This window comes from Montipora capricornis, chromosome 4 (assembly GCF_036669925.1).
Source record: "Montipora capricornis isolate CH-2021 chromosome 4, ASM3666992v2, whole genome shotgun sequence".
In the NCBI taxonomy this organism is placed as follows: Eukaryota; Metazoa; Cnidaria; class Anthozoa; order Scleractinia; family Acroporidae; genus Montipora; species Montipora capricornis.
The window spans coordinates 1,819,605-1,847,262 of NC_090886.1; the positions used below are offsets into that span (position 1 = coordinate 1,819,605).

At 40.3% G+C, this 27,658-nt stretch overlaps 3 protein-coding genes across 4 annotated transcripts; 1 reads left to right on the forward strand and 2 right to left on the reverse strand.

Moving 5' to 3' along the window:
* Nucleotides 1-448: 448 nt before the first annotated feature.
* LOC138045126 (transmembrane protein 234-like) lies at nucleotides 449-4,309 on the forward strand. Of its 2 annotated transcripts, none has more exons than XM_068891526.1 (5): nucleotides 449-542; nucleotides 656-807; nucleotides 3,101-3,167; nucleotides 3,313-3,405; nucleotides 3,768-4,309. In XM_068891526.1, exons 1-5 carry the CDS (start codon nucleotides 527-529, stop codon nucleotides 3,824-3,826), a joined length of 387 nt encoding a protein of 128 aa, XP_068747627.1. In that variant the 5' UTR covers nucleotides 449-526; the 3' UTR covers nucleotides 3,827-4,309. The 2 variants fall into 2 exon arrangements, with proteins under 2 accessions (XP_068747627.1, XP_068747625.1); XM_068891524.1 differs by having other exon boundaries at nucleotides 450-519.
* Nucleotides 4,199-16,569, reverse strand: LOC138045125 (fibulin-1-like). The gene is made up of 12 exons (XM_068891523.1): nucleotides 16,235-16,569; nucleotides 11,613-11,758; nucleotides 11,117-11,321; nucleotides 9,374-9,496; nucleotides 8,310-8,444; nucleotides 7,198-7,323; nucleotides 6,542-6,667; nucleotides 5,946-6,068; nucleotides 5,161-5,289; nucleotides 4,894-5,016; nucleotides 4,453-4,602; nucleotides 4,199-4,309 (listed from the first exon to the last, which is right to left on the reverse strand). Exons 1-11 carry the CDS (start codon nucleotides 16,296-16,298, stop codon nucleotides 4,562-4,564), a joined length of 1,341 nt encoding a protein of 446 aa, XP_068747624.1. The 5' UTR covers nucleotides 16,299-16,569; the 3' UTR covers nucleotides 4,199-4,309; nucleotides 4,453-4,561.
* A 770-nt stretch (nucleotides 16,570-17,339) lies between these two features.
* On the reverse strand, nucleotides 17,340-27,182 carry LOC138045007 (growth/differentiation factor 6-A-like). Its single transcript, XM_068891366.1, has 4 exons — nucleotides 26,930-27,182; nucleotides 23,298-23,721; nucleotides 20,959-21,142; nucleotides 17,340-18,974 (listed from the first exon to the last, which is right to left on the reverse strand). Exons 1-4 carry the CDS (start codon nucleotides 27,180-27,182, stop codon nucleotides 18,786-18,788), a joined length of 1,050 nt encoding a protein of 349 aa, XP_068747467.1. The 3' UTR covers nucleotides 17,340-18,785.
* Between the last annotated feature and the right edge of the window lie 476 nt (nucleotides 27,183-27,658).

Here is a 27,658-nt window from a genome sequence, read left to right on the forward strand (position 1 = left end):
ATAGTTGGTGCCTGGTTTCGGGATGAAATGAATTGTTTTGTCTAATAAATATATGAGACCGGTACGAAAATTTCTCGTCTCGGTCCAGCAACCGAGACGAAGTCAGACCGGTCTGCGTTCATTGTCAGGCCGTCTCATGTAAACGCATAAAAAGAAATGTATGGAGGCCGACACGAATTCATGCCGGTCTAAGTTCGTCCCTGGGTCCGTTTCCGGGTGTCACATTGAATTCCCTTTGTATCTCTTTTTTTTTTTTTACCTTGAACACATGTTAAAACATCGGCTTTCCAAAACAAGCGGCTGACGGTTCACAAATGGCTTTTCGGGCCCGAAAAGGTTCTGTCTGATGAACGTAAATACCCCGCAAGACTTGCTTAGGGGTTGGGGACAGTATCATTCCCCATACATGAGGCGCATGATGAATGTAGCTCTTTCCCAGACCCTCTGTATGCGACAGCTTCTTCGGGTTTGCATTTTATACTGTCCTTTGAAGAAAACGGATGTGGAGCTCATTGCTTGGTGAGAGATGAGCAGCGCCCTAAGTAAATAGTGAATTATTATTATATCAATTCCCGTCTTTGACGTTTTTTGGAAGGAGTTCGTAATTTCTTTTAACGCTGGTGCAAATATCAAGTCTTTACCATTTCATTCATAGCTGATGCTTTCTGGCTGTGTTTCGTGTCCCTTCTTTGGGGCGCTACCAACCCTCTAATAAGGAGAGGAAGCAAGGGAATTGAAGAAATCAACAGATCAAGTCGAATCCAGCAGTTTTGTGCTGAAGTTTTATTTCTTGCATCCAACTGGAAGGTATTATTATTATGCCTAGCTGGCATAACAATATATTATTTTATTAAAAAGTTGATAATTGGATAATGCAATAGACCATTTTACAGTTGGGTGCCTAGTTACCTGGCTTTTGAATGAAAGTGAGGCTGGAGTTGACCTTGCTTTGATAGAAACCTCACTGCTTTTTTTATGTTAATGATGTTGTTGTCATGCTAATAAGTAGGAATTTACATAAGAAAAGCAGTGAGGTTTCTCTCAAAGCAAGCTCAACTCCAGCCTCACTTTCACTCAGGCCAGGTAACTAAGCACACAACTGTAAAATGGTCTATTCAAGAGTTTTGATTGGCTTAGCCAGCTATTATACCATGCTCTTCAAATATCAGTAACTGTATGCATCAGTTTTGTTATTTTTTCAAAATAAAGTGGAAAAGATTTATCTGTAATTTGTGGGCATTTTTAATAAAACCATAATATTATTCCACTCATGCTTGTTGGATACGAGGTGATTATAGCCAACTCAGCACTACGTGCCTCATTGGCTATTTATCAACTCATATCCAACGCATGCTCATGGAATAATTGATACTCAACAAAATATCGCATTTCTGATTGGTCAATGACAAATGCATAAGGTTATAGAGTGCAATACAGAAGTCGCTATGAAAACTTGCTCGTGATGTTTTGAAAGTTCTCAAATAGGCCAGTTTCGTATTCTAATGGTTGGACTGGATCTAGCATGAAATGGAGGCTAATGCGGGCAAATTAATTTGCATTTGAAAAGATTTGCCCACGTTAGCCTCCATTTCATGCTAGATCCAGTCCAGCCGTGAGAATTCGAAAACGGGCTATTGCACAAACATTACTCATGCCCATAAATCATGAAATGCCCTTACGTTCACATGATTTCCTATCCTTTTTACTATATCACCATGATGAGATCTCCCATATTTGGATTATTTCGATTGGTGTGGTGTTTTGTTTTCTTCGTTGTTGTATTTTTTTTAAATTGTCAAGAAAGAATCTTTTCTTCCACAGCCAATTCACCATCATGTTAGTGGCATTCCATAGTGTTTCCACATAATCGTGATAAGTTACATTTTTTTGTAATCTTAGTGATCATAGACAGCATACGAAAGCTAGGATAAACGATCTTTCATCTCTAATATGTAATTGCCTGTTGCAAGCTAATCTGGTCACCAGTTTAGAGAATCTGAATTACAGTAGTGACTTTAAGCATCATCATACGTGTCTGAAAGGGTCTTTACACTTTAAGTCCCGCGGGGGCCCCCACTGATGAAAAAAATCGTCTGGTGTTAGACAGAGTAAAATCTATAAGTGGCCTCTGGGAGTTAAAGGGTCAATGGAGATTTCTGAAAGGATACGGATCTGGTCCTTTCGCAATGCCAAGCATCAGAGTTATTAGAGTTTCAAAAAAATCTTACTTAACAAAAATCATGGGCATAACTGAGAGAAAAATGAATTGATAGAGGAGTGGGTTTTGGAGGACAACAGGCTTATTAATGACTGATTTGGCTGCATAACCCGGTACTGATATCCCTTGGAATAGGTAAGTTTGAACCGTAGACCTTTTTCTTAATATTGGGCCAATAAAATATTCTTTAGTTTTAGTGTTAATAAGCCTTTGTAGCCTCGCTGCGATGCACATAATTCAAAAGAATATGTTAACCAAAATGAGGCCTGTAGGTCCAATTAACATAAATGCAATAGAATATTAGAGCGGTTTTCAAATGAGTGTCATAAAACCAAAACCAAATTAATTACTTTGGCCAATCAAAAATGACGGAGAAAATCCAGTAAACCAATCAAAACTCGAAGTAATTACACGTAGCCGACACAAAGCGCGGGAAAATGTGCACTCGCGAGCCATGATTGGTTTTGGTTTCACTTCTGATTGGTTGAAAAATTGGTGCGGTATATACCAAAGTAATTCGTTAATTACTTTCGACACTCAATTGAAAATCACTCTAAATAGGCCACCATTTATGAAAGTGGTCTATATTCTATTAATTTTATTCTTTTAATCAAAAACCGGATCTGGCCTCAGTTGATTGAAGGGTGGATATCGCTATCCATTGGATAACTCAGTTTGTTTTGCTAGGGTTTATCTTCTGGATAGTGAGTTATCTGGTGGATAGCTTTACCCACCTTTTGAACAACCGAGGCCAGGAATATAAAGTATAGTCTAACACTATTAACAGTTCAATGGCCCAAACTCGTGGTCCAATGAACTAGAATAATTTATCCTTGCGAAAAGAACTTCACCTTGATGCTTTGTCCCTTCTTTTTCTTTCAGTACATGGTTCCTTTCTTGTTAAACCAGTGTGGATCAGTTGTTTTCTACATGACTCTTGCATCGACAGGTAAATTCGATGTTTGATAACTTGAACAATCCCAAAAATACATGCCTCAAATCAATTTTTAACTGTTTGTGTCTTAAGTTTGTGGAGTTACCATATGCAGTGTATTCACACAGGTCCTTACACCATAATCTCTATTATCCTACAGACTTAACCATTGCCGTGCCAATTACTAACTCACTCACTATGATCGTAACGACGCTCGTGGGAAGGATTTTGGGAGAAGGCAATATCAATACAGGTACGAAATCATCCACGCCAAGTGAAAAACAATAATATTGTATCAAGAAGTAAAGCCATCCATGTGATTTTCTTCAAGAGAATTCCTTACTGAACACACATTTATCTAGTTTGTCATTTTGGGATAACCACCAATCGCAGCAGGCCTAGTCTACAAAGTGAAACAATCACCACCCATCGTAAATACATGTAGATGAAGCTAATAGCGGGAAAATAAGCGCGAGCAATTCACAATACTGCTTTTTTCTTTCCCTCTAATTGGATGAAAATATGGACCCAGTTTTTCTTTTAAAGCAAAGAGACCTCCACAGATACCTAATCGAAACGGTTTCAGAACATCGTATCTGTATCTTACAATTTTAGGGGCATTCCTTGGTATGGTTTTAGTTATATGTGGTGTAACGATCTGTGTTGAGGGTTAGGAAGTGATTCTCAATGGTGTGGACAGCAGACATCAAAGCAATCGGTAACGAATTCCAGACAACGTCATCGATATATGGTTGCAACTGGCCAGGGGAGACTAGATGTCAACGTCTTATGGAAACGCGATGGAAATTAGCAAGTCACGTGATCGTAATCGTAATCAACTCCCAGGTTCCCAATTCGACGCTGGTTTCTGTTTGCCTCGAAACTAATTACAAGGGGATGATTGTCTCATTGATTTTGTTAAATCGGCGGAAACAGCAAAGGAGAATTAAACCACGATCTCGAACGCAATGAAATTTGGACCACGACAGCCTTGTACGAAACAGCGCCCGGGAGCGCGGACTGAAAAGGACCAAACAGGCATCATATATCTTTAAAAAGATTATAATAATTTTTTTGTCGGTGTATCACCTATTACACAAATTCTAGCGGTAAAATTTATGGTTGTATAAGGTGTGCTCACGTCACTTGTGCTCTGTTATAACTTTCTTGTCCATAATGTTCGCTTAGTAAAATATATTCTATATACAAGGCTAAAAGTTAAAAAATTAAATGGCAAACAGCCGAAAACGTTTGGTTTGAATATTTTAATTTTTTAACTTTTAGCCTGGTATATAGAATATATAACTTTCTTGTTTGCAGTTTTTCTTTCGCTGACATTTTAACAAACCGAATCATTAACATTTTACAGTGAAAAAGGTGATCGTAGCTTTAAGGTTTATTGAGAGACTTCACGGATCATCTACTTGGCGTCTGGGTGACAGGGGCACCTCTAAATAAAAAGAAACAATATATTTGTTAGACATATTTACCGCTGAAAAGCTTCTTTCACAATTACACACGGACTTATCTTTGTTGACTTTTTTTTAATATTGTGAGACGATGTGAGACTGAACTGCAGATGCCAAAAGAAATCACACTACTCTTAAAGCAAATAGGCAAGGTTTTTTCAGCGGAAAGATGGAAATCCCGTTCACAACTCGAGCAGTTGGAGTTCTGTGTTTTGTGAAGTGATTTACAACCAGCTTGAACTGTGAAGCTGGAATCTGAGGGGCTAGCTTACCTTGGCAGCTTTTGCCATCCTCATCCAGTGAATATCCAGCGCGACAACTGCACAAATAAGACCCCTGTATATTTGTACACATATGATCACACGCGATGCTGTTCGTTACACATTCGTTGATATCTGTGGAAACAAGAGAATATCGAATCGTTGATCGTCTTCTTATCCACACATTTCCCAAGAAGGATTGGTGATTAGATGACTGTCCACGCGTAAAGTTTATCATCCACCCCTCCCCAAGGGAATAGTGTTAACGACGTGACTGACCTTGACATGTGCGAAGCTCATCATCGAACTCATATCCAGGGGGACACTGACATTTGAAGCTGCCTGGAGTGTTCACACAGGTAGCGGTGCCACAGTCTGCCGCATCGATGTCATTGCACTCATTTATGTCTAAACAAAGCAACAACACAGGTGCAATTATTGTGCATCTTCCCTCAAGAGCAATAATCCATATCAACTGAAAGCTTCCTTCTGATTTTACAAAGCGGTGCCTAGACCTTGATTCTGTACGTCTGTGGTAAGCTCAGAAATTCTTATAGTCTGTCAGTTTTCAAATCCAATTCAGGTAGTTGTTCGCTTTGTCCAATACATGCGATAATGATGCATAAGGCGTAATTATCAGAAAATGTGGCTCAAAAATTTTCCATGTCCTTTTTCAACTTAGTGAACGAGTGATAACTGTTTCAGGGGAATGCTAGGTGTTTTTCCTTCTGAGCACGCGCATTAAGGTTAAAGGATACTTTTTTAAGTGCGTATGCCCAAAACGAAGAACTTCCAAAGTGTGGTGACGGTGGCACTCGCAATTCTAAATACCATAATATTCTTTGTTTGTGCCCCCAAATTTTGCATAAGCATTGTTTTTGTTTTCTCGTAATACTCTTGTAAGTCCCAAGAGAAACTGCAAATAATGCTTATGCATTATTAGTATTATGGTATTTTCCGAAGTGGCCTATTGTGTTTAAAAGCTCGAGTAGTTTGGCCCGTTTTATGAAGTGACGTCTGGCAAATTTAGGAATAAATTTGACAAAATGGGGAAGTAAGCTCACCTCGGCAACTTTTACCATCCTTATCGAGGAAATATCCCGGGCGACAACTGCACTTGAAAGACCCTTGTGTGTTGGTACACATGTGATCGCATGTGTTGTTCATTGTTGTGCATTCGTTAATCTCTGTTGAAACAAATTAAAATCATTGATCATGTGGTCATTTTCTGACGTGTGGTTGGCGAGCATTAGTGGAATTCGAATAACATAACCGCTAGGCATGGCATCATGTGTTCATTCTCGTGATCATGCACCTGGAAATAAACACGAATAAAGCGTAACAAACTGCAGCCTCAAACCAGTTTCAACACTTTCAAGAGACTGTACGTTTACAAGGATTGACTCTACAACACTATGACATAACAGCAATGTCATGATACCATAACAAACATCAATATTGCTTAACACGATTCGTTCATTGTAATGTCGTAATACGTCTCCTCAGCAACAGGAGAGTCATCTAAAACACCCTTTATTTTGCCTTTAGTTGCTTGTATATCTAAAACGAACTCTGTGCCCCCAAGCTTGCCATAAAGCGCGTTGAATATATCTTAGACATTCTTGATCTCTTTTAGGTACTGAATTATTCGGTCACTGACCTTGACATTTGCGCAATTTATTAGAAAACTGATATCCTGAGGAACACTGGCACTTATAGCTGCCTGGACTGTTTACACACGTAGCGTTGCCACAGTCGACGTCATGGCGATGGCATTCATTTTGGTCTGTAAAAAGCAATAACAACAAGAAGTCATTTCATTAGGAAATAGCGCTTCATTTCCAGAATGATGATTGCTTCAAGGGTAGGGAGAAGAAAAGATGAAGTAGTTTCCCACAGCCTCGGATCATGCTCAGACATAAGACCCGGCTGAAGCTCTCTGGTGACGAGAATGGCCTGCCTCATGACTATGGCTTTATTTCGCTGGGTCTCGCGCATTCCTTGACAGTAATTCTGCTGTTGTTAAGTGAGCCCACATAACATGTAAAGTATCACCTGAGGATTCGGTCGCTAAGTAACCACCGCGCATGCTCGCCCCATGGCAGAGGTCCCTTTCCACTTCTCAGCCCAGCGGACGCAAACGAAACGCGAGACCTCTGCTAGCACCGAAGTGCGTGTTTATCTGCGGCAATGAACGCGTGCATTACTGATGTATGGAACTCTTGTGCCAATCGCAAAAGAAATGCTAATTTCCTAAGCTACTGAATACGAGGCTTAACCCGATTGTTGAATTTGCGAACGGATCGTCATACGTACCAACGCACGTGTTTTTGATATAATCCCGCTGGTATCCACTATTACATTGACAGGAAAACCATCCCTTGTAATTCTTACATCTTCCAGGTCCACATCTGTCTGGCTCTTCTTTACACTCGTCAATGTCTTTACAAATGTCGGCAAAACAAAAACAAATGGGAAGATGGGTGATTTTTGTTAGGAACAAAGCTAGATGGACTCATTCTTCGCCTTTGGTAAGAACTATGGATAAGAGAACGGCCTCCTCTGACTGGTTTATAACGATTCCAAATGGACCGTTGTAACTGCGCTAATAATATACCTGAAAAAATTAATCACTTCTGATTGGCTTAAAAAGAATAGAAACCAACAAGAGCCAATTGGATGTTTCATCGAGGTGAAAAACTTCTGAAAGACACAAGGCGTGTTCATACTGGGGACAAAAGAAGGCTTTAGGTATGCTCGAATTCCACTTTGAATGGGAACGGGGTTTATTTTACTGAGTTGAAGTGCCTCACTTTGAAACCTTAGAAACGAGGTATCTTCAGAGAAGCCGAAGTACGATCCCAAGTCTAGTTTTATCGCCCTCGCTTGTCTACATGAGCAGATCAAAACACGATAAGGCGATAAGACTCAACTAGGTCTCAAGTTGACTTGAGTTTCTATCGCATTTATGGCTTATACCCCAATATGAACTCGCCTACTGTCTCGTTTGTTATATACCGCGATAACGGCGGCCTTTTACCTGACACCTATGTCCACTTTAAGGTGAGCACATGTACACCTTAATCAGCGAGCATTTAAAAGGACACTTGTTTAATAGAGCCTTAGATCAGCCATGATGGAAACACTATGCAGGAGTGGCGGGGCGTTGGCTTTGTAAGTTACATTCATTACCTTATATGCCACAGGCAAACGAAACCATGTCTTGGCCTACCAAAAGAAAAGCTCTTAGACTCTACTGGAGGTTCTGAAATTTAATTATAGATCTTAAGGAAAATTAATTGATGATCCACGAAGATCTCGACTAGGCCAACAGTATTTTAAAATCCGTTTGTTAAGATCTTCATGAAGATCTTTGACATAATATTTAAATATTTTTATCATTTTCTTGCCGTTTCTAGATTACTTACCCTGACATTCGCCATCTTTTTCTGTAAACCCTCTCCTGCATACGCAATGTGCTGTTCCATTTGCGAGGTTTTGGCAAGTCAAGGACTTCCTGTACGGGCATTTTCTGCTGCCAACAAAGTAGCAGCTGTTTTTGTCTGCAAAGCAAATTTGTCAAATCAAACGGTTGATTTGGGTGCAGGGATGGCGAAGTGGTGAGAGCACTTGCCCTCCCACCAATGTGGCCCGGGTTCGATTCCAGACTCAACATCATATGTAGGTTGAGTTTGTTGGTTCTCTACCCTGCACCGAGAGGTTTTCTCCGGGTACTCCGGTTTTTCCCTCTCCTAAAAACCAACAATTGATTTGATGTGCGTTGATTGTTAATTTCAGTTTAAAGTGTCCCCAATTAGTGCTCCAGCGCTAAAACGAATAGACTCTCAAATAATGTTCCTTTCTTTCTTTCTTTTTTTTTTTAACGTGTTAAACAATTTCTTGTCTCCGGCTCCGGCTCGGAGGTTGCATGCATTGTCAGAAAAAAGCCATTTTGGTAAAGCAATCATCATCATCATCATCATCATCACTTCACTTATATCCTCTAATTTACACATTATCATATCAGGTCTTTGTTTAGCCACGGGCAACCCAGACTGTACTTCTCCGTTCGTTGACAGCACTTCCGAAGGTGAAAAACCACAAGGTGCCGTGAGCGGTCTAAGGCTGGCTATATCGAGACTTTTTTTATGAATTGTTTTCTTTTAATGTTGTATGGATGTTTCATAAACAAACGTCTCTTCTGGGCTACCTGTTTTGTCACACGAAAGAAAACAATGACCCCGACCGTGGACCTGAAAAATTGTGTTCCGTATCGTTAACAACAGTTAGTGTCTAGGGTTCTAGCTCCCTCTTTTATCTGTTGCTTTGTTCCGATCGTTATCTTGGCTGGATCATGCCTGATGTTAATCACTCACCCTTTCACCCCTAAATCGACCGTACTTAGTATTTTACTCTGTCTAACGCCAGACTATTTTACTCGTCAATAGGGAACCACCAGGAGTCAGTGGGTTAAAGTTATACGTACACCAACCTGCGCATGTCTTTCGATCAAACTTCAATGCGTATCCTTTAGGGCATGTGCAGACTCGATCACCTCTCACTAAACTGCAGTTATGCGAACATCCGCCATTATTTGTCACACATGGATCGACGTCTAAAAACATTTAAAAAAAAGCGGAAGATTCAAATCAGGCTAGCCCCAACGGGTTCCCTGATCCTCCTTTTCAGTGTTACATACCCCTATTTACCAACTTGCAGTACAGTTTTTTTGAGGGGGACTCCTTACGTCAAATCAATGCAAGTTATTTACATTTAGGAACTCTGCTGATTCACTATATTTTAAGCAAAGCACCATCATTAAGGATTGGTGAAAAATGCGAATCTTCACTCTTTCTTTTCATATTCACTCTTAAAAGGTTGTACGTCGATGCTAATGTTCAGGCCAAGGACACGATCATTTCTTTATTTTAATCCTCAACATGAGATATAGATGTCTTCATTTCGTTTCACCAAGTCCTTTTACGGAAACTCATCACCACAACACTTGGCCCTTTTTCAACGGATAAAGCAATTCGGCTGGCTGGTAGAGTATTTCAACCATATCGCAGAGCAGAGGTCATGAGTTTGAAAAGGCTTGAAAATTTCTCGTAAAGTAAGTGGGAGGCATATGGACAATTTCCACCTCATGCCTTCGTGTCATTTATATTTTTCCAGTCATGTTATCGCAGGCGAACTTTCGTGGAACTGCACACACGAATTGTGGTGTTCTAGAAGATAGGCCGTTCCCCGTCACCAGGCCCTCGAATAAATGCGGAAAGGACTTGGGCTCTTAGGTTGAAACTAAACGAAAGCCCATTCTTGTCACCAGAGCCTCAGATCGACCAAAGGCTCTGGGAAACTCTATGTGGGAGAACATGCGCCGTAGGTTTCTTACAACCAAAAATTGGCTATTTGAACCTTACGGCGCCTGCTCACTCCTCGTGCTAACACGAATGCACCAATTAGAGACGCTTTTGATTGCTCTTCACGAAAACCAATGAGGAGACACTGTTTCAGGGTTTCCCAGAACTCTTCTCTCCCTCAGTCAAGAGAAGAACTCTGGGGTCGATATTGAACAAAAAGCAGGAATGTCAGATTAGAGGCCGCATGCGTACTGCCTGGTATCTTTAAATAGCGTCAGGAAAGAAAGAAAAACTTTCTTTCTCTAGCACTTACATTCGTGCATGCGTTTGGATGTAAAGTAAAGTTAATCGCGTGCGCAACATTAATAGTTCCACGCCACCTTGGTTGAAGATGAAACCAAGATGGCGTCCATGAGCCTGGCCCACCATTTTGAAAATGGTTCCATTGTGCCCACGTATCCCACCTTCCTTGTGTTTTCATTTGCATTGCACGTGCAAACCAGGCTTTCATGTATTTTGATTGGGTAATAGGCCATTTCCGGGTTCATGTCTGCCTCCTCTTCGAAGCGAGTCTAAGTGTGAAGTTTCTCTTATGAAATTACTGTAGTTTTCATTCGTATGTAAAGTAGAACTAATTACCATCACAAAAACTTTGCACTTAGACTCGCTTTGGAGAGGAGGCAAACATGAACTCTGAAATGGCCTATTGTGACTCCCGAAAGGCACCGAAAAGATTCGAGGCTTCCAACAGGCTCCTGCCAGCCTCAATTTGAATCGTCGACCATTAAAAATGGCAAGAATATACATCGCTCTTGGAAAACCGATGGCGGTCGGAAGATGGTTCAAATGCTTAAGCAACAACATAAACCTACCATAAGCTCGATAGCTGATCCTGAATCCATTAGCTGTAAATGAGCTATCACTCCTGAATGTTACTTCAATGGGTCTTCCATCAACTTTCAAGGAGCTTTGTCGAGGAGCCTGAAATCCACACAACGACCCTTCTCGCGTCGCGTACCCAACTCTGGCTTTGATTTTCACAAAATCAAATGCATTACAAGTCTGAGAATCCTCAAGCTAAGGCGGAGGAAAGAAAAGGGTTTTTGATCAAGCAAAGTACTGACAAATTACCAGTCTTTTTAATGCCAATGTTTTGTTAAGAAGTTAAAGGACCATGCTAAATCTCAGTCCTGTTACTTTAGAATGAAATATCTATATTATCACGGCCAAAAAGATGCATACATGGGCAAATAATGCAACGGTAGCTTGGTTATTTGGCTCGGTACGCTTTTGATGGAAGCAAACAGGAAACAACGGTTCAACTTTAATAAACCGGAAATGACGAGTCTCTTATTATTATGCCGTCACCTTGAAGAATTCGATGCTCAGGTTCACGTGACTCTTTTCAGGAGAAATCCTCCAATGGCAGTTCATGTTATTCGGATAGTTCTTTGGATAATTTGGAGAAGTGATGACGCCTGATAAGGTTTTCAACACACCGTTACATCTCGGTTCTATAAATAAATGTAAACAAAAATAAACATGATTAATGTAACCCAAATACCATTTACAAACATTTTGAAACAATGTATTTCAAAAGTATCTTTCAAAATTATAACCGACTTACTTTTAAAAACTGGCATGTTGAAATATAAAATTCATTGTTTCGAAATGTTTATAACTGCTATTTGGGTTATATTTCTATAATCAAGGTCCAACGACCAAAGAGCAAGAGTCTCTATGATACAAAATAAACGTGTTTTTCTTTCTGGCAAACCTGAGGAATACGTTACCACAGGAACATGGGAAAAGTCTTGACCCTGAGGGACCTTTTCTAGGAAAAGCCGGAGATCTTAGCTCTAGGGAGACTGATAGAATGCTAAACAATTTATCGTCTAGTTTACTGGAAAAATGGCCGGTAGAAATTTCGGTTAGGATGAGGCCAGTTACTTAAGGCCTGTCCAAACAGTAAATGTTTTACCTTAAAACCTGCTAAAACATTGTAGGGCGGGAAAACATTTTTCCGTTTGGTCACCTTGTTTTGTGCTATTAAAACATGTTTTAACTTGTTATAACGTATTGGGTAAGATTTGAACTCTGTCAAACATTCGATGAAACATCTTAAAACACTTCTTTTGTTCTCGTGTTTGGTGAGCGATGTTTTACGCGTTTGGACAGATGCTATGTTTGATGCGCGCATGCGTGCTGACTCTACTAAGTTGTCTGTATCCATGGATACGGTGTCGCGTTACGCGCTCATTTCTCTCATGGTGGCGAACGAAGAGGACGTTTTAGTCGATCTGTCAGAAAATGTTATCGAAGATAACCCTACACCAAAGCGGAAAGGGAATAAAGCTAGGACAATGAGATGGAGTGACGAAGAGACTGACATTCTGATGGATATGTTTGAGGAAAACGCCCGTCTATGGGACATATTTTAGTAAAGACTATCACATGAAAGATAACCTTGACAAAGCTTATCAGAAAATTCAGGAAGAACTGGACATACCGATTGCTTCTGGAGATTAGTACTTGTTTTGATAAAACATGTTTTAAGATGTTTTATGCCGTTTGGCCACTCTGTAAAACATAGACATGTTTTACCCTAAAACATGTTTTAGCATGCTTTACGGTAAAACATTTACCGTTTGGACAGGCCTTTTGGGTTCATAGTCGGCAAATCGATCAACTCTTGTTTACCGCCGTGGTTGTTTGTGTTCCCAACAAATGAAAAGATAGATAAGGCGGCTCTAGCTCTGCCGCAGAGAATTTTTTTAAACTCCGCAAGGAGTTTCGTCATAACCTTTTAAGCACTTTCCAGCAATCAAAATCACCTTCTCGGATATTACAGGCGGCCCAAGCTCACTGTGAGGGGAAAGCCAACATGGCCGAAGATAATAATAGAAGGAATTGTATGGATATCCTAAAAGATTTTGAAAAGGCTTACATTATTGCCATTGTGGGTAGCTTCCTTCCGTTGTGGTAGCTTTTCAGATTCAACTCGATTTCAGCTATCTTTTAATCACTGTGTTGTCAACCGTATTTAATACCGTTGACAGCTCAATAAGGTAAGGCTTTTTAATTGATTTCTTTTATACTTAATTATCTTCTTAAATCTTTTATCGGAATTCCCCAATATCTCCTTATATCTGAGGTCATGTTGGTTTTCCCGTCCTGCCGAGTTCGGGCTGCCTGTCTCAGGCCCAGTTCAGACGCCACTCCACTCATGTGCCGAAGCTAACTGAGGAATTAAGTGACAGCAAAAGAGCGGCGTCTGAATCAGTTTGGTAGGGCAGTTTTAATTTGGTGCAGCAAAAACGTGAAGTTCGACAGGGTTTGTCGCTTTATTCGACATTGGGGCGGCAGATAATTCATACGGCGTTCTCCTCACGTGCCGAACCAAATGCATATATTATGATAATTTATAAATCTACCCATGAGCCCCTCCGAGAACTTGTTACGTATGCTCGTAAGTTTTACGAGGAAGAGACAGGCGGCAAAAGACCTAGAAGAGTGTAAACTGTGCAAAAGATTGACCAAATATTGCTTTTTTTTTAATTATTTAAAAACTAAACTAGTGAGCAGCACTCCGCGAACTGTCTCTGTAAAACTTGTTTCAGTTTTCCGACGCGTTTGTCTAGCAAACGTAGACTTTTTCAGGGAGTTTTACAATAATACATAAACGCCTGTATTTGAGCCATATCTAATGGCAAAAATGACGGCCGCAAACAATAAGGTTTGACTGGATTTTCGAAAGGGAACATGCGCAGCTATGAAATGTTAGGGCAAGGCGTGAGAAAATGTTTTGGGGCCACACGAAATATAGGGTGTTTGTAATTGGCTTTTCTGTTGCTTTGGTGACCTATTGTGTCACAATAACAAGCGCATCTCGTTGAGCAGAATAGACCTAATCGGCTTCCTTTGGGAATAAAACGTTTTGTTCCAGCTATATTTCCATATTTAATATGAATGCACATTATCATGCAAATAAAATACACAAAGAATCTTAATCCCGGGAGATTTGAATTGAGTACAACATTAAGTTAGCCGATTAGGTCTATTCTTGGTTCTCACATGACGTCACGGCCGCCATGTTGGAGCCCCTAAACAAAGAAACGGCAGCCATGTTGGAGCCCCCACCAAATCCTCCGGGAATTTAACTCTATTATTATGCAAAAGTTTTCTTTTGTTTCCGTTGAAAAACGAAGCTGTTGATCACGTGAGTGAAAGCCAACAATTGGTGTTTCGTATGGCACCATAACATTTGCCGTAACGCGAAATTGTTTGTACAATCAATCCTTTTAAAAAGACAAGTCTCTTGAAGTTGTTAAAACTGGTTTGAGCCAACATAAATAGGAAAAATGGCGCTCCGTAGAATGATCCGCTGTAAGCTCTTCTTGGAGTCATGATCGTACTGTTTCTTGATTGAATAAATAACACTTCAAAACAACGATTGTCAAAAATGAATCATTAGAGAAAGGGAGGCGGTTTTAAGGGCCTGTATATCTGCGCTGGAAACGTCCATTTCTCTATTCCCAGCTGTAATTTTAATCGCAAATAAGAAGGGCATCAATGTTCAGCCATTCGTTATTTCTGTACGTTAACTTCTTAGAGATATTATACAAAGCACTAACCAAATGAAGATGATGCCCGCTTAAAACTTCGTTGCTATGCTCGAGAAAGTTTTTTGGGGGCTAAAAACCTTTCATCCCTTCAATTCGGTTCCAGTCCTTCCCCGACAGGTCGCGCAAAAACGTGACAAACGACATTTTCCAAGAGCTTTGCAAAATCACATCGATTTTACTCGTTTAGATCATCGGTGACCCCTATTTTTTAATCACGAATCACTTACTTTACTTAATATGTACAAAATATGATGAAATAAAAAAATGCCCACCGTAATAAGTTATCTTTTTTTAACATTTTCTTTCCTCGTGCCATCGAATTCCGATAGTCGTTGCAACGGATAGAGCTTACGAAAACTCTCGCCGAGGTTACGACATCCCTAGCGGCATGCAATTATCTTAAAATCCCACTCCTAAAAACCTATGCACGGAAACCTTCACTCTAACAGTTTATGTTTATGATTTTCGATGGATGAGCAGATGAGGCAACATCTCGCTATTATGACCAATTTCCCGAAATTAAGGCATTTTTCCACTGCCATTTTCTCCGAAACAAAGTCGGTGACCCCCAATTTTTTTTTCATTTTTAGAGTAAGTACTCAGGACCTAACTCTAGGCGAGAAATGAAGAAAATCTCACCATAGGAAGATTTTGGCGCGAACGTCCTTAAACGCCAAACATTTCCCGTTTGTCCAGGCCCGCACTCCTCAATATCTATTTTATGTCGATCACTTAGAGAACCGAAGTTGGCATTCAGGGGTGTATTCATTAATAATTATCGTTCATTAGTTTTTCTTTCTTATTGTGTTATATCTATTGCATGTGTCGGATTCAACTTTCAATTTTCTTTCACCAGTGTTGCTAACAGATTTTCAGCAATGTCTCGATCGTTTTTCTCGAGTATTTTCTTTTCGATCGCTGCCTCAGAGACTGCTCTTCGTGTTATAATCTAACGGTTTAAGAGGATTTGTAATTTTCACGAGAAGTTGTTTGCCACTTACTTTTTCCGGCAAGTTATTCATGCTCGCCTACACTACCCTAGTGCTCCCTGACAGGAACGGAACATTCGAGAACGATTGCGAAAATCGCAAGTTGGTCTATTTATCTCGAGAGACTCGAGCTAAATAACTGATTCCAGGACTCAGTTTATCTCACTAAAACCCTTGCGTTAATTCTGTACTGAACTCGTAGGGGTATGCAGGATTTCGTTCTCTTGGTTTTCAGAATAGCCTGTGTACAGGCTATTTTCAGTAAAGAAGACGAAAGATGACCTCTTAATTCGCTGGTCACTTCGGTCATTTCGAAGTGCAACAGTGAGCGAGCAAGCGCGTTTAATAGGTATGACCGTACTGACGTAACACTTACCAGCTAAAGTAAGCAAAAATCCGATGAGAAACAGCAACAAATAGTGAGGGACAAAATCCGCCATGGTTAGTATCTCTGCCGATTGACGCTATCAGTACCAGTCCGTAATCGTAGCTTTAAATGGTGCTCAAGTTACAGCAACCACAGTCACGTCCCACTTTCACACCATAATCGACGTTTTCCCCATGAAAAGGTCCTAATTTCCCGGCTGTGTTTTCCGACATCTCGACAAAATGAACTATTTTTCAGATGGCGCTTGAAGAGGTTTATAATGGCTGTTTTATTTCGAGTACCCTTATAAATTGGCCGCGGATGCAGACAGCGTATTCAACTATAGGAAATTACTCTCTGGGAATGATACTCGATTGAATGATAAAAATGTCACAATCCACTTCGACTTGAGAAAATCGGAAGCGCGTTCTTTTTCACGACAATAGATTGACACTACGTCTTAGGTATAAAGGGCAAAGATCAGACCGCGCCCACTATCCAACGGTAATGGCAGAAAATGCGAAAAACAATACTTCACATCTTTTCATCATGAACAGAAATGTTGCAATTTGTCGCAGAACCTCGATGCTGTCGCTCCCAAACATCTGCTTCCCAATATATCTCAAATTAAAGACACCGTGACAGCAGCAAATTGGAAACGACATTGAATCAAATGTATCAACGAATTTTCATTGAACATCAAAATAAGCCGGAAGTAACAATTTGTTTCTTTTGTTTGTATTTTTGGCACAGAATCAAAGAGTTTATGGCAAATCTGCGTGGATGGCCTAGAATACAGATATTTTTATTTCTGATGTCATTAAAAGGACTTAGACGGGATCTTATTTGAATGTCGCTCGAGGCTATTATTGTGTTTCCTTACCGTGGAGGAAAATCAGGCGGACATCTCAGTTTTCAATAGCCTGAGCTGCGTAGCTGGCCGTTCGTTTTGCAGGGCGAGAGATTTCGAGGGGCGCAAGAAGGTTGGGGAAAGGAAGAACCCGGGAAAACCGCTCGAGTTCTCTTGCGTTCCGCAACAACAGAACCGTCAGCTGCACACTCAGGCTATTTTCAACAAATTATGTGGAACCAATGTGTGCGTTTACTTCCGCTACGTATTTATTTACTTGGAGACTGCAAAAATGGTCTGCTTTGAAGATAAAATTGAAAACCTATTACATATAGATACAAGTGCATAGAGTGTTGAGCAGAAAGTTACAGTTCTCCTGTGCTGAAACTGGAATAAATAAAAGAGTGTTTCTTTACACAAGCTGCCGGAGAGCAAACTAAAATAGTTACATCATTAAGATCTCCTGGATCTCTGCGTTGAATACAATGCTATTAAGATTACAGATTTCATGCATCTGCTTTTTGCCTGTTTATACGTTCAGTTCGGCGGTTAAGGACATACATCCACAGGTTGCATTAAAGGTCCCCCTGAATTATGCTTCTCAAAAAACTATCGACCTTGAAAGTCTGTCTTAGACGCGTTAATCAACGTTCGAAGCATGATACACGGAAAATCATTATGATAGATCGTGTTCATAAATGGCGGCCAATAAATTATTCTTTTCTCTTCGTGCTAATTAATGAGACCAACTCTCTTAGCTCTGAGGCAACATTCCATCTGTGTTCTGTCTATGAAAACGAGGCTACAATAGTTGGTCTTTGATGAGTACGTGGACAAAGCAATCATTTATTGGCCTCTATTTATGAATACAGAATGCTTAGAAATAACTTAAATACTGTAGTTGCTTACCCTCGGAAAAACTCACAACATCTAAAAGAAATTTTGTTCAGTCACATACCAATAATTTGCCGGTCAAATGGATGAAAGTAAAGTTTAGTTTCGTTTGCCATTCCAATTATTGCAGTATACCTGCTTTCATGGTAAATGATGGTTCTTTGGAAAAAAAATATTATATTACAAGATCGGTGAAAGACCGCCAGTTCTTAGGCATCTCTTTAAAGCTGAAAACTTGTTGTCACAGTGTGGGAAGAGAAAAAGGAGGTCTTATTTGTTAGGAAGCAAACTCTCGACTCTGCTCAGTTTACCTAAACGTTTGCCCGGCTAGAAACCAGTATTTGTTCAATTTTACGATAACAAAGTTATCCCTCAAAGCATGCAAGTATTTTTACTTAGCGACATAAATATTATCAAAGCCGAACATATGCATAGGATCTCAACATCGGACGCCTGTAAGGTGACAAGCCAGCCACATCCGCTTGATGCTCAGTACACACCGGTCACTGACAAAATGTTGACCAGGTCCATTCGTCCTATGCGTCCTATACATTAAGTAAGGTATCATAGCATAAATAGTATAATATATCAATCCTTAGGTGCACAGACGGTGCCAATTTCATCTAGTGCTCCAGGATAAAAACTCAACTTGGAGACGCCTGTACACAGGTTATATCTGCAACAAAGTAGAGCTCAGCATACCATGTCAAAATGACACAATGTCGAACAGGTTTTCCACCCAGAGAGAGGACATGAGACATCGGTCTGCGACAGTCCAGCTAGAATCAAAATTAGATTCCAGACGCGAATCGTTCATCAACGGCATCCACATTCTTCAACAATCATGTCGTCGTATGATTGGATCTTGACGTGGCCCTGTCGCTTAACGAACACTGTTACTTTTCGCAATTTTGTCGGTACACAACATGGCTCTTTACCGCCGCCAGCCAGCCCAAAACGGGAATAAAGGATAGCTAATACGATAGCGTATCGAGTCGGATTCACCTGGAAGCAAATCAGTAATAATATGGAATGCATCAGAAAGCTTAATTAATGTATTGACAACGATTGTTAACTGTCCTTTTCACAATTAGCGACTTCGTATTGTAAATTATCACACTCCCACTATAAAAGGTTGCAAGGACTATTAGTAATAGTCCTCGAGTAGCGAAAAGCGTTACGTTTTCTTTTGTTTTATTCCCAAATAAATATATTTTCAACTTGCATTTGTCAACTTTATTATTGCCTTTTCTGTCCGACTAGTTGGGTGATACTAAAACAATTAGACCCTTCGCCCTCAAGAACCACGGGTCAATAGCCCATTCGGCTTCGCCTTATGGGCTATTGTCTCGTAGCCCTTGCGGGCTACGGGTCTAATTGGTAAAAGGGCAATAATAAAGTTAGCAAATGCAAGTTGAAGAAATATTTATTTGGGAATAAAACGAAAGAAACCGTCATGCTTTTCGCTACTCGTGGACTATTACTAATAGTCCTCCAGTAGCGTAGCCAATCAAAATGCAGCATTTGCATTAGTCCACTAGTTGGGTGATACTAAATATATATATAGGTTTGAAAGAAAAATCGCCCTTAGCGGGATTTGACCCCACGTCCTCCCGTTTCTAGTCGGGTGTGATAACCACTACACCACCAGGACAACCATGCTATAGTTACATAGCAATCGATGGTGTGATTCACGGTACGTGATTAGGGCGTGGGCCTCCCGCGAAATTTTCTTTACAGGGTGACAAGGTAGGGGAGCCTGTAACTCCGCTTGAAACCCAACTAAGGATCAAGTTAATGATACACGAGCGTAGTCAACTTAGCGGATGACAAGGAAGGATCCACAAAGGTTACAGGCTAATTTCATTTGTGAACGAAGAGTGCATGGGAAACAATTTTCATATATGAAAATTCCGCCCGAACTTGAGATTCGTCCAATTAGATCGCTACGACAAGCAATGCAAATTTCCATAACAAAAACTGCAGAAGGTCGAAAAGCCTGTCGGTTGAAGGTGAGCCTTTAAGCAGTATAATCAACAAGGCTGGAAATCCATCGATGTAGTCGCAAGCTAGTAGGATCCGAAGGATACCCGACGCTTTGCTATACAAATGTTAAGTGGTAAGTGTACAAATAGCGATAGCGAACTACTAATGGATCCATTTTGAATGAAAAACGTTATGCCGTGAGTGGGAATCAAACCCGCGTCTCCCTGGTTATTAGTCGGGTGTGCTAACCACTGTACCATCACGACAACCTTGCTGGCAACAGGGCCACCAGTGAAGTTACGGGTTATCCACGGGGTTCCCCGGCGTTTAACATTTAGGAACAGGACGTACATCGGATCATCCGAGGATGATTCATAGGCTACTAGCTAATGACGTTTTCTATAGCCAGAATCGTCGCAAGGGTCGGATTCGGTAGCCATTTTTGCAGTTTATTATATCATGTACGAACACATGTGTTCTCATTATTTCGCGCGCGCGTGATTTGTTACCTCACTTTTGTATTATTATCACGTAGGAACGCTTGAGGGTGTAACGGTCATTCACCCTGATGAAGGTAGCTATTTGCCACCGAAATATAGGTGTTGTTGTTTAAACTGCAATATAGCTCTGGGAGGGGTAACAAAACGAACGGGTAGGGTCAGTGAGAGAGTCACCCGGCTCAGAGCTATACAGCGCGTTTCCAATATGGCGTCGAATTATGTCTTTTTCTCGAAAACAGCACCATCTATCGTCTGGGAGCAGGCTAGCGATCAGGCTAACGTTTGTGCTTTCGATCTCAAGCTTGGATGCTGACACCTTACTGAGCTGCAGAAAGAAGATAACCCAACAATCCGAGGTCACGTGACAATCGTCTTGCGTCATCTGTTAGGACCAATATATATGTAGCCGCTAATCACCATATGCTCTTTAATTGAGTTTTTTTTTTTGTACTAGATGTCAGCTGAGACGCATAAACATTGAAAAAGAGAAAAAGGTAACATACCTTGTTATCCAGTGGAAATTTACAGTGGCCTCCACACCTGTATGACTCAAATGAGCGAGGGAAGATTATATCTTTCATATTCAAGTGCTTTCTGAATTGGACCGTCATTGATCGCCTGGAACAGGGTCCTTCATCACGGACTACGGCACGAGGACGTCTTGGTCTCTGTATCAGTTTCCTAGGACTTAAAGAATGATTATTTTGCTAAAGCGAGTTTCAATTGAGCGTCGAAAAACTAAGACGTAAAAAAGTACTAACTAAAGGTTAGGTAGTCCGTCTTCTCCCCAATAGACTATGCAGGCGACTGAGCCGAAGGATTGGTAAATGCTTTGATACGTTGAAAGTGTTTAAGACGTTAGTGGCGTAGCCACACTGATTACTCTGAACGCTCGTGATCAGGTTGCGAAAGAACGTTGCCTACACGTCCGGGCGGTCAAATAATGCGGTATTCCATTCACTTTTAGTGGAGGTCCAAAGTAAGGCGCGAAAATCGAGTCTCACCACATAGGTGCCGTGCATGCGCATTACCAATACATACATACATACTTTATTGGCTCGTACCCAAGGGCTTTTCAGAGAATCAACCAATCAACGTTGAGATTAGGATTGCTGGCCCCCCTTGCTCGCCCTTAACAAAAATCTCGCCAATCAAAATATAGTTATGCAGACGAAAGAGCCAGTTGTGCATGGCGTAGACAGAATCAACCGCCAAACGAATTCCTGTAGCCGGGTACAAGCGTGGTAAACGTGTGGACAAGTCAAAGCTTAAACGTAGCATGCAAAACCAGAGCTAGTACGAAATTCCTTTGACAGTCATTTAAAAACCGTTATTATTTTGCATTATTGTGACGTTAAAACTTAATGTGCGTACCGTATTGGGGTGGCTTTCACTGAAGCTTTTCGGCCATAAAGCGGCAATCTTTATTCGTAATCCAGTAGGTAAGATCTGGACCATGTCATATCGATTTTTTATGGGATTCTGTGTTTTCTCGTGCGAATCTACAGAAAAGATAAGAAAACACGTCGGCTAGTAACCTCTGTCAAACAAACAGGTAGGTCTCGTAGTCTTCTCTCTCGAAGATTTTTGTTTACCCGCTTAGAATACTTTTCGTTTTCTTACACAAATTCGGTGTTAATTCACAGTTTTTGCATTTTTGACCTGTCAAATCTTTTGGCTGTCTTCATGGACGCCCCTAAATATATTGTGATTTAAGATGGCCGCTCCATCGCCGAAAATGTCCTACGATTTCTCGTCTCAAAGCGACCTTGGACATTTCCATATAATCTCGGACATTGAAATGAATGAAAAATTAAGACCACATCTTACCCACTTCCGAAATCACTAGCAATGAATGAAAATGGCACCCATCTCTTTGCGCGGTGTTTTAGAAAGAGCAATTTTGATCATTGTTTCATGACCTGTTTGTGCGTCATCAGGTGATTCGCAAACTCTGTGTGACCCCCTTCGGCCATTTGTTTGAAGGGTAAATAGCACTATCCTCTGAATAAATCCCTTTCCAATAGTTTACTCAATCTGTTTTTCGGTACAGCTTTTTCCGCCACACTGATTGTGGTTGGTCTTAGAGCCGACATGAGTGGTTTGAGGAGCTAGCAAGCAGCAACTTCCTTCATAATTTACTACCTATCCATTTATTGCGATATTCACCATTTGAGTTAGTAGTAACTTGAGCTTAAGGTCAGCAGTCAGCTTGAAAATTTAAATTTTGATTTACAAGGTCATTTTGAACCACAAAAAGAAGTGCCACTCCGCGCCTCGAAACGATTGTTCCCTTATTCACCAACAAATTCTTGTAGAATATAGCGGTTTTCAATTAAATCTCGAAAGTAATTAGCGAATTGCTTTGGTTTTGCGTTTACTTCACTCAGTGATTGGTTCAAAGTTCTCGAGCCATTTTTTGAACCAATCAGAAGTGAAACCAAAGCCAATCGTGTCTTGCGCGTGCAAATTTTCACGCGCTTTGCGTCGGCTACGTGTAATTACTTCGACTTTTGATTGGTTTACTGGATTGTCTCCGCCCTTTTTGATTGGCCAAAGTAATTAGTTTGGTTTTGGTTTTACGACACTTGATTGAAACTCACTCTAGACAGTATTTCTGGTTTTCTCTGACAAAAATTAGAGGCCATGATTCGTTCGAGAAATAGATAATGAAAGCAATTAAAATTCCTTCGTGATTAGTTATGGACACTAACTTGGCTGCCCTTTTCTGCATGTCGGCTTTGGGACTACAAACTACGGTATTATGCGTATTGGAGGACGACCGTTTCCCTCGTGATGTTGCTCAAAACCCGAAAACTCTTGGATGTACTGGTATACTCACTTGATAAGAGACTCCATGTCTTCAAACAGTTTGGTTTTGGTGGGAAGTGTCTTTACGATCAACAGTGGCCGGTTTCTTCGTTTTTGGAAACCAGAGCCTTCAATCACCTGGACAGACGAATTTGCAGCAACTCGATTGTCCGAGTAAAGCTTGAAGTAAACACCCTGGTGGGGACGCTCCGAGAGAATCCACTTATGGACCAACGATGGAACCGAGAGCACAATCGACCTTTCCCCATCCCCGTCAAAATCTGCTGTGTACATTGGTCTATGAGTGTTCTGATCAAAAAGGACAAGGTGTGTATTGTGGGCGAAAGATCGTGTTGTCTTCACCATCACTCGAAGTTTAGCTGACAAGATGCATTCATCCATTCCTAGTTTGGAGTCGGTTAGCCTAAAGACAGTAGCATTGTGATCAGACGAAGCTGTGAATAAAAGCATAGAAAGGGTAAAGCAGTTGAGTAGCATCGATGGCTCCAATATAATAACCTGAGTGTAGTCGAGGGATATGGAATTGCTACAGACATTGTTTTCTACATGCTACAAATGAGGCGAAGGAGTATTTAATTGTGTATCTTTTGCTCGCCTGTCAAAATACGACGTACTATTCACGGCCCCAAAATGCAAGAACTTTGAACACAAACGTGTGCAAACGAAGACATCTTTTCCTTGTATTTTAGATCCCAGCCAGGAAGCCCGTAACCCGAATTAATCAATCAGTTAGTCAGTGTTCGCTATAGGTGGTTTGCAACCACTGTCTAGATACAAAGATAACAATGTTGCAATGTGCAATTGCTGGTGGCCGAACAAAAGAAGCTAATGAGAGATCTTTTGTTTTCGTCCACCAACATGGCGGCGATGACGTAACGTGAAAATCATCAATAAGATAAGCTATTCCATGTTTCAATGGAACCTGAGCGCAATAAATGAAGACAAAAAAGCTGGTGACTAAGTCCACAAATTAACCAAAATCTGAATCCAGACCCAGCGGTTGATCCTAAATTAAACGGATAATTTCAGAAAGAACATGAAATTGCCGGTTCTTTGACGAGACTGCTTTGGAATCTCATTTCAATTTCTAACGAAAAGCTGGACGGGTCTTAATGACCGGTCAATCGATTCGTTCGTTTTCTTCATCATCTCACTGCCTTTGCGGCTTTTCATATTTTTAGCCATGCATTTACGTGCTTCTCCTGTTGACAATCTATTTTGTTTTCATAGATTATATTTACAAACGGAAGTTTTCGGGGTGTCGTAAGATAGTCTAAACTAGCAGATAAATAACAATGTCACTAAAATGTACTAATCTTATATCGCATGAAGTTTCTAAAAATAGAAATCTAGTTAGAGTTCTATACTGCTATACAATATTCTATAACACCCTAAATGCCTTTATAAATAAGGTAAAATGATAAATAACGTGTGGATTGCCTTTGTTGAATTAAAACATATTGAAAATCGATGTCAACCGGAAGAAAACATTTCGATAAGTGTTCACGTTTTCTTCTTTTAGCTCGCACATGTGACCATTTACGACACTGACTTTGTCTTCGAGGCTGTGGTCAAGTTTTTTTTTTAGCCACAGCCAAAACAGGCTCTGGAAGTGCAGTGAGAGAATATTTGAATACCATAAGGCATGCCGCAAGCCACCCACAAAATATAATTTTCACTGAATGCCTAATAGAACTTTCCTAAGGTCTATTGTAATTCAAACTTGAAGATGTTCATATCTCCAGTTTTTGTTGAGAAGTGCACAAAATTTACTTTCTGATCCTTGTTTGATTCATGATGAACTTCTACATACACGGAGCAAAGTTTTCTGCTTGGCTTAAGAAGTGGTCAACAAAACTTATCCTTGTAAAAAGCTTAGCCCCGCTAAACTGGAAGACTGCCCAGGGCTCATTAAACTTGACTTGAACAACGCTTTTGGCTCTTGGGTATGATTCGTATTTTGAAAACTGACTTCCATTTATGCTCATACAATGATTGTTAAGGTCATTCAAAGTTTGAAACTTGTGGCTATGAACAGAACGAACAAATGAAAAAGATTTAAAGATTTCAACTGGAAGGAGGCACAGTACGGGATCATTAAGTTAAAGAATATTCCATTAGGTGGCTTGAAAGGGTATTCAGTCGTCCAAATCATCGGCATTCAAATTCAGCTCTCTAACCACCGCACGACATTCCTCTTTACGGTATACTTGTGACCCTAGTCAGTTTTCTCTAGGCTTAATTTAGGCTCCAAAAAGCTTATTCAATTCAACCTACAGGTAAAATGAGTATCACTAATTTAACCTAGGTAAAAACGGATTTAACCTGAGAACGGATTTTACCAGCAACATCTGCAAGTGACAATTGCTCAAACTGTCCAGGTAAGTTCAAGGACTTATCATTTCACTCTTTCGTCTATACACCGCACTGACTGCAAATATACACATTTATCAGTGTTAAAATGCATACTCACTTCGCTTGCAATGGTATTAAAGAAATTAAATTTACGCTGATCCTACGGACAAAACATCTCCAGTTGTCAACTCGGCGTACACTTTGTTCAAGATTACAAAAAGGCTGTACAGATCAAGTTGCTTGCGGTAGAGAGTTTGTGAAATATCTTTTAATTGGCTGTCAACTGCCAAAATTCTTAGCCATGAAACAGATTTTACAAGTGTAATTTTACTTCAATCAAGCGGACATATTCAAATCGTGGAGGCATGAATTGGCCCAAAGCCACCTTTCGGAGTATTTAATTGACAAGCAAACTGAAAGACTCTGAAAAACAAGAATTTAAAACCCGACAGAAAGACAGTTTTTAGTTGTCATACTGGCGCGAAAACCCATTTCGTTTATTCTACAGTTGAAATATATGGACAAATTTTATATATTCTAAATCATGGTGATATTATACGGGTATAAGAGTAACACTATTCCAGTCATGGAAAGAAATACAATCCCAGGCTTTTTCAGTTGTTTTGTCTTGTGCGCAAGTTGTAGTTTTGATTGAAATTGATTTTTTTTTCTCTTTTTATGTGAGTAAAGTCCTTGTAGATCAGTTTTGTTTATAGAGAACTGAGGTCACAAGTGCGTATGGTGGATTTTCTTATAGTAGAACCCACAAATTGCTCGAAACAGTTGTTCTAATGTTTGGCTGCAGAACTGACAGGTAACTGACCATTGTTGTGAAATTTAACCAGGCGTCAAACGTCCCAAGAAGGTATCACGAAAAGTATACTTTAAACGGAGAAATGTGTTATGTCTTGAGGCTTTTCACTGAAACCTTTGCTTGCTACCAACATTCAAAGTTTTCAGCTCTTTGGGAGAAGCTTAGCTAGACTCTTGCGAAAAAAAGGAATTTTTGAATCTTTGTTTTAGTCGAAAATCTTTGTTGAAATTGTAACTTGATGTTTGAGATTATCTATCTATAGATTCATTCTTGAATGTTAGTGAACAGCAAACATTGGAAAATGAGTTACACGTGGCAAATAAACATCGCTGGACTAAACCCACGGGCAATTTCTAGGGTAAACCATCGCGGATTTTCTTGGTAAAGATCCTCCGACCAACTTATAACACTTTCTTGAAAGAATTATCATTTGATCCCCTATGGTAAAAACTATGAAAGAAATGCTATATTACCTTCACCTACAAAGCCATGGACTGTAGGTTTTGGATGATTAGTGCTTCTCTTCAGCCTCTGATCGTCTTTTACATAAGCGAGAAACATTCTAAGCAACAATTCAGGGATGACGTCTATTGGTCCCACATTGTCTCGGTCAACTTCGGCGGTAGAGGGAATCGTTTGGTTGACGCAGCTAACGTTCACGATTGTGTATACATTTGCAATAGAATAAACCACTACCGTGAAAATAAACTTTAGATAACTTGCCATGACTTGAACGACAAAGGAACAACAAGCCACGACACAGCTTTGTTTGCTCAGCGAGTACTGAATCACGATAATTACAGAGGTGTTTTCCGGAGACCGACATTATCGAAGCTATCTATATCAAATTACTAAGCAAAGATAAAGCTTGCAGAAAAACAGCAGTAAATATCAACAACGCAATGGATAGTATGACTTGAAGATTCTTTTTTGGGGTACCGGTTCCTCGCACGAGGGTTCCAGAAATCCTACCCACAAAATACATGCGTGTAATAGATGCCCTCGCTAAATGTTATCCATCATCTCAAGTGGCTTACCTTGCTAGCATAAGTGTCACTTTTGAATGGATGCGAGTTTCGGACAAAAGTTTACAGCTTATTGAATCATCTATTCCATGGGGGTGCAACAAAGGTTGTTTAATGACATGTGACAGTAACTAAATACTTTGAGACTGGCGTATGATCAGCCGCAACTTAATCACA

Excerpts from the sequence above, each read along its gene's own strand:
- LOC138045126 (XM_068891524.1), top strand. Across the intron at positions 808-3,100 it reads TTCTTGCATCCAACTGGAAG|TACATGGTTCCTTTCTTGTT; the intron begins GTATTATTATTA and ends TTTTTCTTTCAG. Across the intron at positions 3,168-3,312 it reads CATGACTCTTGCATCGACAG|ACTTAACCATTGCCGTGCCA; the intron begins GTAAATTCGATG and ends ATTATCCTACAG.
- LOC138045125 (XM_068891523.1), bottom strand. The coding sequence starts at position 16,298 with ATGGCGGATTTTGTCCCTCACTATTTGTTGCTGTTTCTCATCGGATTT. Across the intron at positions 8,445-9,373 it reads TGATCGAAAGACATGCGCAG|ACAAAAACAGCTGCTACTTT; the intron begins GTTGGTGTACGT and ends TTTGCTTTGCAG. Across the intron at positions 6,069-6,541 it reads TAAATTGCGCAAATGTCAAG|AGATTAACGAATGCACAACA; the intron begins GTCAGTGACCGA and ends TTGTTTCAACAG.
- LOC138045007 (XM_068891366.1), bottom strand. The coding sequence starts at position 27,182 with ATGGCAAGTTATCTAAAGTTTATTTTCACGGTAGTGGTTTATTCTATT. Across the intron at positions 23,722-26,929 it reads CCATGGCTTTGTAGGTGAAG|CTTCGTCTGATCACAATGCT; the intron begins GTAATATAGCAT and ends TTTTATTCACAG. Across the intron at positions 21,143-23,297 it reads GACATGGAGTCTCTTATCAA|TCCTAGGAAACTGATACAGA; the intron begins GTGAGTATACCA and ends TCATTCTTTAAG.